The sequence below is a fragment of the Pristiophorus japonicus genome, chromosome 12 (assembly GCF_044704955.1).
Source record: "Pristiophorus japonicus isolate sPriJap1 chromosome 12, sPriJap1.hap1, whole genome shotgun sequence".
Lineage (NCBI taxonomy): Eukaryota > Metazoa > Chordata > Chondrichthyes > Pristiophoridae > Pristiophorus > Pristiophorus japonicus.
In genome coordinates this window covers 20,071,799-20,084,866 of record NC_091988.1, presented here as the reverse complement: position 1 = coordinate 20,084,866, position 13,068 = coordinate 20,071,799, and the positions used below count along the sequence as shown (strand labels likewise).

Here is a 13,068-nt window from a genome sequence, read left to right as displayed (position 1 = left end):
GGCGGAATAGGCTCGAGGGGCAGAATGGCCTGCTCCTGTATGTTCCTATATTTAGAGTGAGCCCACCATGGTAACTTAACCATAACAGATATGGGCATGTTCAATACTTTACTGGGTACAAATAGAATGAAGTTCCATTTGCTATTATTAGATACATCGAGGATCATTTTCAACTTCACTGCCTGGGTGGTAACCTGGCAGAGTGGGTTGCCCAACCATTGTAGAGCCCAGCTAATTTTCACCCTGTTAATTTCAATGAGATGAACATTGGACGGGTTCTACAATGGATGAGCAATCAGCTCTGCCAGGTTATCACAAAGGTAATGAAGTTAAAAATTATCCACATTATATTGATCACATAGAAATGGGATTGAATGATGGACAACCACTACAAAGGTCGTTTGTACCATGAAAGTTCTAATGGCTTGATGGAGTCATGTATGTTTTGGTCAATTGGCTTAAACTGTACACCCCAGGGCACAAAACCCAACACATGTGGAAAACAAATAAATGAGACCAAGTCACATTTCAGTATTGCTATGTGTCCACGGAAGGATCTCAGTACAATTTATGTTAAAATGTTACGTAAATTTTTTCTCGAGAGGTTATTCAAACCAAACAATCCCGTTTGTGGAAGGTTGCTTCTTGCTTTAGACAGTGGACTGCATTCGGACCTTCCTGTGAGCCATCCAAATTCATTTAGTCAAGGTCTGATGGAAGGTCATCGACCTGAAACGTTAACTCTGTTTCTCTTTCTACAGATGCTGCCTGGATAGCATTTTCTGTTTTTATTTCAGATTTCCAGCATTCGCAGTATTTTGCTTTTGTTATTATGTCAAGATGGTCCTATCCATTTGAGAGCAGCAGGAGATTATTTTCTGGGGATCCCCATGCCAAAGGACGGTAGCTAGTTTCACTGGCAGACCGATTGGCCAACCTCTGGACAGGAAAAGAATCTGAGGTCAAGCTGTTGGCTTTCTTTCCAGTAAGGAAAAGAGCTGGAAGGTCATGTTCAAAAGGGAGTTCTTGAAGTTCTGCCGAGGGAGAGACAAGAGGCAAGTAATCCCTAAGTCAAAACCATCTTGCTTGCTGATTATCAAATAAAGCAGCTTGAGAATTTGTATTTGGCCTCATTTCATTAAAGTTTGAATCATTCAGCCTTTCAGAAGATTGGCAACATGGGGCAACATCGTACATGAGCCATCCAGGGGCAGGCTATAGAGCAGCTAGGGAAACATTCTGCTGTACCTGTTGGGAACAGTGAGGTCCGTGGCACAGCCCCTAGCATAATATTAATGGGTGCACTCCGACATAGAGAAAATGGCAGCCTTGTGATGCAGCACAAGCCACAAGCAATCCCAAAAGGGTTATGCTCACCCATTCTTAGCTTGTACCCTCCTACCCTGAAGATCTACCACAGGAATGTGGGGGGGGGGGACAAGGGGGAGGGGGCAGTGCAGACAATGAGGAAGAGGAGAAAGATGAGGAAGGTGGTGATGAGGGAGAGAATGTGAAGGTAAAGCTCACCCACGAATTCCTGGATCAATAGTGTGAACCGTGTTCCTCTGTTGCAACCTTCCGTTTCTCACCTGTCATGTCACTTGCTTCTCACCTACGCACCGCCTCAGATACTTTTACCCAGGGGAATTAGATCTGACCCTGGTTGATTCACAGGGCACAAAGGAGGCGGAGGAGTGCAGAATGGTTGACGATGATTGCAGCTTCCCAGTGGAGGCCAAGGAGAAGGCTTCAGAGCTGTGGTATCCAGATCCCATAGGTACCCGCCTGAAGTAATTTAATATGCATTAACTGACAGATTTGACCTTGGAGTCTACAGTAATCATCAGGGAAGCATTTTCTTCACTGCAGACATCTATAGAGCATATATATAGCTTCCCACATTACAACGGTAACTACACTCCAAAAGTACCTACATTCCAAAAGTACTTAATTGGCTGGACAGCGCTTTGTGACATCCGGTGATCATGAAAGGCTGAATATAAATCCAACTCCTTCCTTCTTTCTTTCATATGACAGCATCATTTAAATCGGCAGTAACACCTCACCTAAGAACTGGCCAGAGACCAGTCAGGACCTCCTCCTCCATGGAAACAAAGACTGCGGCTCTAGTGGCAATAGGGAAGAGATTAGATAGCACCGTGCGGATTGAGGGTCGGGGTACAGGTTACGACCTCTTGGAGCTTTCATTAGACCAGCCAGCCTGGTGATCAGTGTGGACTCAGATCCAGGGCCCAGATGAATGGTGACCACTGCAGGTGACCCGTGTCAGTCTGCCAATTCTCATATTGGCAGCACATGTATGGCATATGGCTTTCTTTCTCCTCAAAGAGTACCATGCTAGCGGCACACAGAAAGTAACACCAGGCTTTCCAGGCACAAGATCCAGAGATGCAGACGGCAGAGTTCCCTCTCAGGAGCACTGTGCCATCAGAGGAGGGCCGTTTCAGAAGCATGCACTGTCGTTTAATGCAGGAACAGCCAACCATCTGGCCCTCAGCTGGTGCATACATTTTTGAAAAATAAAAATAAAATAAAAGAATCTGGGATAAGGTCAAGGGAGTGGGATAGCCAGTGTGGTGGGCCGAATGGCCTCTTTATGTGATGTGAAATCTGATTCTATTGCCCAAAATTGCAGTTAACGCACATCAGCTGAGGAATGAGTGGAGACATTTTCTTTCAATTTCCCAGCAATGTTCGTCTGTTCAATGCTGGCACCATTGCCCATGCAGACCGCCAAATCAATTCTGGTATTAAACAGAGGAAAACATAGAAAATAGGAGCAGTGGTAGGCCATTCGGCCCTTCAAGTCTGCACCGCCATGCAATATGATCATGGCTGATCCTCTATCTCAACACCACATTCCCGCTTTTTCCCCATACCCCTTGATGCCTTTTGTTTCTAGATATCTATCTCCCTCTTAAATATATTCAATGACTTGGCCTCCACAGTCTTCTGTGGCAGAGAATTCCACCGCTTTGCAATCTGTATCACTTTTGCTGATCTTTTCTAACATTTCCTCAGTCTTGACAGGTTTGGGTCAGGGTGGGTACAGGGCTCGGGCTGGAGTCAGGGTCGGTTCGCTATCGGCTGAGGGGTTAGCTTTGGCTGTTCGGTGATGGCACCACTGGCCTTGCGGATCAGCAATCAGTCCTGGCGTTTACATGAGATTTGCAATCCCTGTCACTTTTCCTGATCATAAACAGTGACTGACATTTCCTCGGTGTTGACAGCCCTGCAAGAGGTTTTTTTTTAATCTTTGGAAGTGGCTCAAGTTGTGCCCAGTGGATCAGCACTCAGTTGCTTGTGGCTGCAGGTGATGTTGTGGATTAGTTGCAAGTGCTGCTGCTGCCACACCAAGTCTTCCAGGGGTTTGGTCTGTGCAGTCACCGGAAGTAGAGCTGGGATTTGCCCCCGGAAGCACTCTCTCGGGGTTAGGGCCAACATGGCGCCGCCCAGGAGGCGCGGGCTGCTGATGACTGCTGGTCGCTGAGCGCAGTTTGTGTGGAGAACCAGTGTGTAAGGATGGACGGCAGAGAGTTCATTGCGTCTCTTGTGGTGAGTGCTGTACGGGGCTTGCCGCTTCAGGTCTGCAGAAAGTAAGAGGATCAGTTTGTGTTCGGTTTTAAACGTTCAGCTTAGACTCCATGGGAGATTAAAGTGGAACCATGAATAAAGAGCCTTTTTTTTTAGAGTTTTGTCAGGATGTTTTAACAGGCGTTTTCTGCATTAGACCATTATTATACACTCGGGCACTTTTTTCAAAACAATCTTCTTTTAGAAACCAGTGAATTACCCGAACAGTTGAAGTAACGCACTGTACATATAGTGTGCTAGTTTCCATTAATTTATATATGCTTTAAAAACCTGTAGGCACTTTGCACTGCCCTTGGAGCAGTGGTTGTAAAGGTAGGGTTTTGCCTTGCTTAACATGGCCCATGCCATTTCCTACATCATCATCATAGGCAGTCCCTCGAATCGAGGATGACTTGCTTCCATGTCAAAAAGTTCACAGGTGTTTCAATGAAGGACCTAATATTCCAGATCCCGAAGAGTGGAAACATAGAAACATAGAAAATAGGTGCAGGAGTAGGCCATTCGGCCCTTCTAGCCTGCACCGTCATTCAATGAGTTCATGGCTGAACATTCAACTTCAGTACCCCATTCCTGCTTTCTCGCCATACCCCTTGATCCCCCTAGCAGTAAGGACCTCATCTAACTCCTTTTTGAATATATTTAGTGAATTGGCCTCAACAACTTTCTGTGGTAGAGAATTCCACAGGTTCACCACTCTCTGGGTGAAGAAGTTCCTCCGCATCTCGGTCCTAAATGGCTTACCCCTTATCCTTAGACTGTGACCTCTGGTTCTGGACTTCCCCAACATTGGGAACATTCTTCCTGCATCTAACCTGTCTAACCCCGTCAGAATTTTAAATGTTTCTATGCGCCTATGCGTGGATTTTTTAAACGCGGAGTGGTCGTTGCACACCAGCCACCACACGGGCTTGACAGAGCTAGGTCTTGGTCCAGTGGCAAGGATTAACCAAAACGACTGGAGACCTGCTCTGCTGCACGGACCTAGTATGCGCACACATCGCAGTATGGGCTGGCCCGTGCTGCCCCTGGGCCCCGAACTTGTGCCTCTCCTGGGCTCCGATCACGTCCCTCTACAATCTCTTGCCGCTCCTTCACCCCGACCTCGCCGCTCCTGCAGCACCTGCCCACTCTCCAATCACCGACCTGGACCTTGGTGACGTCCCTCATCACTGCCGATGCTCCCCTGCTCCAACACATGCTGCTCCCTGTAGTAGTATGCTGCTAACACAGCCGGGGGCAGTGCTGGCAACAACTACCGGTAAAGCAAGGGAACCGTGTTCAACCAATGGCATCCCATGCGACAGTCCATGATTGAGGCAGACAACATCCTGCTCTTTACCCCTAGCCAACCTTTCTCACTCCTCCCAAGCGCTGTGTCGCAAGCTGGGGTATAGTTTCACAGCCCTGCCGCCCCCCCCCCCCCAGCCCCAGGACTCTACTGCCGTGCCCAAGATGTCTTTCCGTACTTTGGTGCACTCGCTGTCTGAACACACCAAAGTACATTTCCTACATTACAACAGTGACTACACTTCAAAAATACTTCATTGGATGTAAATTGCTTTGGGACGCTATGAGGTTGTGAAAGACGCTGCATAAATGCAAATCTATCTATCCAAAAAAAATGCAAATGCTGGAAATTTGAAACAAAAACTGACGTCAAGTAGTTAGTAATGTTTTAAATAAGTAAAATAGTAGCTTTGCTGTTGAGTCCTGGGGTGGGAGTGCAGCTTGTGATATCCATACTCAGGTCCTGGATCAACTCCTGAAACAACTGTTGTCACTCACTCATTTAAGGTGCATGTTGCGAATCATTGTCCCAGTTCCCCGGTCATTAACATCCATGGACAATGTGGACCATTTTCCATACCTCGGGAGCCTACTATCAGCAAGGGCAGACATCAATGACGAGGTCCAACACCGCCTCAAGTGCAGCCTTCGGTCGCCTGAGGAAAAGAGCGTTTGAAGACCAGGACCTCAAATCTGGCACCAAGCTCATGGTCTACAGAGCAGTAGTGATACCCGCCCTCCTATATGGCTCAGAGATGTGGACTATCTACGGCAGACATCGCAACGCGCTGGAGAAGTAACACCAGCACTGCCTACGCAAGATCCTACAAATCCACTGGGAGGATAGACGCACCAACGTTGGTGTTCTCGCTCAGGCCAGCATCGAAGCACTGACCACGCTCGACCAAAACTGGGCGGGCCGCATCGTCCGCATGCCCGACACGCGACTCCCTCAGCGAGCGCTCTACTTGGAACTCTCACACGGCAAGCGAGCCCCAGGTGGGCAGAGGAAACATTTCAAGGACACCCTCAGCACCTCCTTGACAAAGTCCAACATCCCCACCGGCACCTGGGAATCCCTGGCCCAAGACTGCCCAAAGTGGAGGAAGAGAGGGCGCTGGGAGGGTGCTCTTTGGCCATGGATTCCCAACGCTGGGCACCTCGAATCTCATTGCTGAGAGCACGCAGAAATCAAGCGCAGACAGCGGAAGGACCGTGTGGTAAACTAGGCTCCCCACCCACCCCTTCCTTCAAACACTATCTGCCCTACCTGTACAGAGACTAATTCCTGCATTGGACTGTACAGCCACCTGAGAACTCACTTTTAGAATGGAAGCACGTCTTTCTCGATTTCAAGGGACTGCCTATGATATGATATGTTCAGGAATGACTGCAACGAATAGAAGTACTGTACTGCATATGATTGGGCAGGTTACCAACACTCAGAGTAACTTTATAGTGCAGAGACTTGGAACAATGCTTGTCTAACTACTTCCACCATACAAAGTGAAGTGAAGCTGGATTCAGGACTATTTACTGTGATTATGGGTTTTTAAAAGTCAGAAATTTTAAAGGTGTATATAATGGGGTGGAGGAGAAACTGGTTGTGTGCCACAAAATTTTGTTACATAAAAATATCATTAGATCAGTCACTCTACAATGATGCCTCTGAAGTGATTGAGAGATCTAGTGAAATGCAGCTCTTGGATTTGATTTTTTTTTTCAAAAATATACTTTATTCATATAAAAGTTTCACAATACATTGGAAAATAATTCAGTACCTTGCTGTTAGCAATTCCATACAATTCGTCTGGATGCTGACAGCAGTTCCATACAATGCACTCGTGTGCATTTTATTTCAAGGTACAGTTTAGTACAATCCGTAAATCACGTTACATGTAGCACTGTGCAAATAAGGGTATTACATGGAGCAGATAAGAACAGGTTTACATTACACTCCAGGATACATTTAAGTACCGATCACGAATCACGTTGCATGTAACACTATGCAGATGAAAGCAGTTCATGGAACGGATGAGAATACTTTTACATTTCTTTACAAGTTACTTAATAGTGCAGAGACTTTCATTATACATGGCACAACACAGGTGTTTTTCAGTATATGGTGCTCTATGTATACAAGCAGATTAACAAGTACAGCCCGAGGGGGTTCTGATTCCATCCCCTGGGTTTACCCGTGGCAGAAGGGCCTTAAACTGTTCTTCCCCATTGTGCCTTTGCGGCGACGGCACCAACCTTTAGTGCGCCCCTCAGCACTAAATTCTGAGTATAAGGGGTGAAAGGGATACTGACCAAGATACTATCAAAAATCACAAGGATCTAGAATTTCCACATGGTGAGTCGCCCTGCTTTTACACCAGTGGAAAAAGATTTGTGCCTGACAGTGGCCTGGAAAGGTATTTACATGTGAGTTATCTGTCATCTCATTTGCATATCCATTGCTGTAGATCTCGTTAAAAAAATGGATGTAGAAATTAGAGTACAGCCTTTAAAGAGAGAATTCTGGCTGAACACTGCAACAGCTGATTGGTACAACAACAACCGTTATTTATATAGAGCTTTTAACGTAGTAAAACGTCCCAAGATGCTTCACAGCAGTGTTACAAGACAAAACAGCTAAATTTGACACTGAGCCACAAAATAAGAAATTAAGGCAGGTGACCAAAAGCTTGGTTAAAAAAAGTAGGTTTTAAGGAGCGTCTTAAAGGAGGATGGGGAGGTTTAGGGAGGGAGTTCCAGAGCTTAGGGCCCAAACAGCTGAAGGCACGGCCACCGATGGTTGAGCAGTTATAATGAGGGATGTTCAAGTGGGCAGACTTTGAGGAACGCCGACATCTTGTGGGGTTGTGAGGCTGAAAAAGATTACAGAGATAGGGATGAGTAAGGCCATGGAGTGATTTGTAAACAAGGATGAAAATTTTGAAATCTAGACGTTGTTTAACCGGAAGTCAGTGTAAGTCAAAGCACAGGGGTGATGGGTGAGCATGACTTGGTGCGAATTAGGACACGGGCTGTTGAGTTTTGGATGACCTCAAGTTTATGTAGTGTAGAATGTGGGAGGCCAGCCCGGAGTGAGTTGGAGTAGTCAAGTCTAGACGTAACAAGGGCATGAATGAGGGTTTCAGCAGCAGAAGAGCTGAGGCAGGGGTGGAGTTGGGCAATGTTAGAGGTGGAAAAAGGCGGTTTTAGTTATGTCGCGGATTTGTGGCCGGAAATTCATTTCAGGGTCAAATATGACACCTCGGTTGTGAATAGTCATGTTCACCCTCAGCCTGATGCCGGGGAGAGGGAGGGAAGGAGTCAGTGGTTAGGAATGCAGTTCGTGGGGGGGATGAAAGATAATGGCTTCGGTCTTCCCAATATTTAATTGGAGAACATTTCTGCTCATCGGACGAGCAGTCTGACAATTTTAGATAGATAAGAATGGAACCAGGCGAGTGCAATCCCACCTCGCTGGATGATGGTGGAGAGACATTGGAGGAGGATAGAGTGGTCAACTGTGTCAAAGGCGGCAGACAGGTCAAGGAGGGATAATTTATCTTTGTCACAGTCACAAAGGATGTCATTTGTGACTTTGATGAGAGCCGTTTCAGTACTGTGACAGGGGCGCAAACCAGATTGAAGGGTTTCAAACTTTGAATTCAGGGAAAGATGCAGGACAAGGTGACAACACGTTCAAGTACTTTGGACAGGAAAGGGAGTTTGGAGATGGGGCGATAGCTAGCAAGCAAAGTGGAGTCAAGGGTTGTTTTTTTTGAGGAGAGGGATGATGACAGTAGATTTGAAGGAGGGGGGGAACAGTACTTGAGAGAGAACCGTTAACAATGTCGGCTAACATGGGAGCCAAAAAAGGAAGTTGGGTGGTCAGCAGTTTAGTGGGAATAGGGTCAAGGGAACAGGAAGTGGGTCTCATGGACAGGATGAGCTTGAGGAGATCAAAGAGAAACTCGAGAGAGATGTGAATTTAGGGCTAGTGCAGGTGGGAGCATCAGGCTCAGTTTGGCCCTGTGGACTAGGGGAAGGAAGGGCAGAGGCAACTGATCGGATAGTCTCAATCTTTGAGACAAAGTCGTCCATGAGCTCCTCACAGTTATTGGAGGTGAGTGTGGTGGAGACGGGAGAGCGGGTAAGTAAGGAACAGTGCTTGACTCGCTCACTGTATGTCCTATGAATCTTTTTCTGCCCTTTTTTAAAAAATAAAACTTGTCTATTACAGGAGAAGTTGGCACATGCAGTCATACAAGACAGCAGGGCATAGAACACAAGCAGCGAAGAAGATGCCATAATTTCACAGACTCTGACCTGAAAACCCTACTCCAGGAAATTAACACCAGGGAACACAAACTGCTCGCTGTCCATGGCAGCAAACCTGTCACTCGTGCCACCTGGTGACACGATCAGAGTGCCAATTCTCTCTCACTCCCAGGGCTGCAGATGAGTGTGGCAAAGTTTCATGTTACCATACTGACTTACTTGGCCTCTCTGGGCACCAGCGCATTCTTCACTGTATGAAAGAAACGCTTGTACAACTGACCCTTCACAGTGCACTCTGGATAAAGGCCTCACCGTCACCTTGTGGGCTCCAACCTGTCTTGCCTAACAGCAATTACATGCACAACTCTTCTTCCACTTTTGCAGACTGATATTCCCATAGCTCTTACTTCAGCTCTCCTATGCCACTAGGCACACTTTCCTTAACTACTAGCCTTCTGCACAGTCTTGCTGCAGGACAAGTTGTGCAATTACCATGGGAGACAGGCCACTGGAAGGGGCACCCTCGACTTCAAACAACTCTGGCCTTCAGAGGAGAAGGCTATGGAGCTTGTAGGGAGACCATTTGCTCTTGCCATGGGAGATAGTGAGGTAGGGGGCATATTGCTGGTGCCAGGTTAGTAACTGTATCCTGGCAGCTCTATGAAGTACCACACAGCACCCCTTCACACGTTCCTTAATTTCAAGAGACTAATGCTCTCCCATTCTTAGCTTTAACCTCCTATTTGGCAAATCCACCACAGTCCTTCTCAGATTTGTAAATTGTGTAAGAGGAAATGGAAGCTAACCAGTGTAACACCTCTGCTCAGGAATGGAGTAAAGAATAAACTAGTAATGATAGACCAGTTAATTTAACATCATTTGTGGGCAGACTCTTAGAATCTGTTATTTGAAAAAAATTGAGAGTATTTAGTAAAGCATCGGTAAATCAATTACAGCCAGCATGGATTATTAAAGACCAGTTGTGTTTAGCAAATTTAAGAACTTTTTGAAGACACAAACAATTGGATAGATAAAGCAAATGCAGTAGGTGAGGTGCACATATGGAATTTCAGAAGGGATTTAATAAAGCTATCGTACAGGAGGCTTGTTAGAACAATATGGTATAGAAAATCAAGAGTTAAGGTTAATGTGTGCTGTTCAGTTTGGAAGTATTCTACCCCAGCAGTCTGTGTTAAATTCATTTTTGTTTTTGAGTTCTATTATACAAGAATCATACATCCTTTAGTATTGCACAGGAGGAGGCCATTCTGCACCGGCTCTTTCGAAGAGCAATCCAGTTCGTCCCACTCCCCTGCTCTTTCCTTATATCCCTGTCATTTTTTTTCCTTCAAGTATTTATGCAATTTCCTATGCAAGGCTACTATTGAATCTGTATTCACCACCCCATCAGGTGGTTAATTCCAAATCCTAACCACTCGTTGAGTGAAAATGTTTTTCATCATGTCGCCGCGGGTTCTTTGGCCAGTCACCTTAAATCTGTATCCTCTGGTTATCCACCCTTCAGCTATTGGAAACAGATTCTCTTTATTTACTCTGTCTAAATCCTTCATGATTTTTAGCACCATTATCAAACCTCCTCTTAGCCTCCTCTGCTCCAAGGATAACAACCCAGCTTCTCCAGTCTCTCCATGTCATTGTAATCCCTCATCCCTGGAACCATTCTAGTAAATCTCTTCCGTGTCCTCTCCAAAGCCTTCACATTCCTTCAGGGACCCCTCTCACATAGGTGAGAGGGGATGGAACTCGCACTCATTTCAGGGATCCTTCCTCAAATTAAAGGGGTTGGGTTTCGTTGACCTGTTGGAGGTGGTGTGGGGGGAGAGAAAGAGAATGCTTCATCGCACTGTACATAATAGGGAACATGACTTTGAAGTTTTCTGACGTTGAGAAGGACTGTAGAGGACAGATAAATTTGGCAGAATGGACAGACAGGTGGCAGTTGTTATTTAAGGTGAAGTGTGCAGCAATAAGTTATTTGAGGTAAAAACAGGGAATGGGAGTTTGCACTCAGTAACCAGAAGAGAGACTCTTGGCTTTTATTTCTCACTGACCTGGGTACTCAGGCTGACTGCTGCACTTGCTGAAATCAGCAAACTCAGCACAGAGAAGGAATCAAATCTGCAACTTTCAGGGCAATGGGGAAAGAGCAGGGGAGTGAGACTAATTGGATAACTCTTTCAAAGAAGCGGCACAGATTCGATGGTCCATATTACCTACTCTTGTACTCAATGATTCTAGGATCTATCATCCTTGGTATTGCACCAGGTTGTGCCTTTAACCACTTGGCCATTGGCGGGGCAGTGTGGGGGGTTCCTTATTACTCGGTGTACGATTAAATGTGTTTCTTTCCAGTTACTGAGGCACATGCTTTCTATAAATAATTTGAGGCTTCTTTGACTTTAAAAGACCAGAATTAAAACCTGACAAAGCTATAATGTCACATCTAACTGATTATATTGTTCTTTGAGACCTATTTTGACCTAGGTAACAAAATATTTATTTCATTTCACACATATCTTTTTGCCACCACAGTGAGCACTTCTGCTTTTCAGAAAGATTTGTGAGCAAGTCTCTCTCTCTCTCTCTCTTTCTCTCCTTCCCATTACCCCTGTTGCAAGTACCATTCCTGACTGTCATTAGCAGTTTTTAACATCCATCGAGCGTTCAGGTTGAAAAATCTGAATCGGCAAACAACAGTCAACCAATATATTTAGTGGCTGTTTGGAATCGAGTGTGGTCAGTGCTTCAATACTGGGATGTTAGCCTGGTCGAGGACACTGATGTTGGTGCGCCTGTCCTCCCAAGTGATTTGCAGGATCTTGCGGAGACATCGTTGGTGATATAGCTCCAGCGACTTGAGGTCTCTACTGTACATCGTCCATGCCTCAGACCCATACAGGAGGGTGGGTATTATTACAGCTCTAGACCATGAGTTTGGTGGTAGATTTGAGGGCCTGGTCTTCAAACGCTCTTTTCCTCAGGCAGCCAAAGGCTGCGCTGGCGCACTGGAGGCAATCTGAATCTCCGCATCAATGTCTGCCTTTGTTGATGAGAGGCTCCTGAGATATGGGAAATGGTCCACATTGTCCAGGGCCGAGCATTGGATCTTGATGATTGGAGGGCAGTGCTGTGCGGCAGTGACAGGCTGGTGGAGGACCTTTGTCTTACAGATGTTAAGCGTAAGGCCCATGCTTTCATATGCTTCAGTGAATACATTGACGATATCCTGGAGTTGAGCCTTTGAATGTGCACAGACGCAGGCGTCGTTTGCATACTGCATCTCAACGACAGAGGTTGGGTTGATCTTGGACCTGGCCTGGAGGCGGCGTAGGTTAAACAGCTTCCCACTGGTTCTGTAGTTTAGTTCCACTCCAGCGGGGAGCTTGTTGATTGTGAGGTGGAGCATGGCGACGAGGAAGAGTGGGAAGAGGGTTGGAGCGATAACGCAGCCCTGTTTGGTCCTGGTCCGGATGTGGATTGGGTCTATAATGGATCCATTGGTAAGGCCACATAGTACGCATGCCAGATACGAGACTCCCTAAGCAAATGCTTTATGCGGAGCTCCTTCATGGTAAACGAGCCAAAGGAGGACAGCGGAAACATTATAAGGACACCCTCAAAGCCTTCCTGGTAAAGTGTGACAACACCACTGACACCTGGGAGACCCTGGCCGCAGACCGCCCGAGGTGGAGAAAGTCCATCCGGGAGGGCATTGAGATCTTCGAGTCTAAGGTAAAGAGCATGAAGAGGCCAAGCGCAAGGCGCGGAAGGAGCGCGCGGCAAACCAGCGACCCCTTCCCTCGATGAATGTCTGTCCCACCTGTAACAGGGTCTGTGGCTCTCGTATCGGACTGTTCAGCCATCAAAGAA

The 13,068-nt window shown here is 46.4% G+C and overlaps 1 protein-coding gene across 1 annotated transcript in view; it reads left to right on the top strand.

The window, feature by feature from the left end:
• The first annotated feature begins 3,461 nt into the window (after window positions 1-3,461).
• slc25a26 (solute carrier family 25 member 26) overlaps window positions 3,462-13,068 on the top strand; it is a 320,181-nt gene continuing 310,574 nt past the window's right edge. The window contains exon 1 of the mRNA XM_070895207.1: window positions 3,462-3,576. Within this exon, the coding sequence (XP_070751308.1) occupies window positions 3,544-3,576 (33 nt within the window). The 5' untranslated portion in view covers window positions 3,462-3,543. The remainder of the gene's footprint in view (window positions 3,577-13,068) is intronic.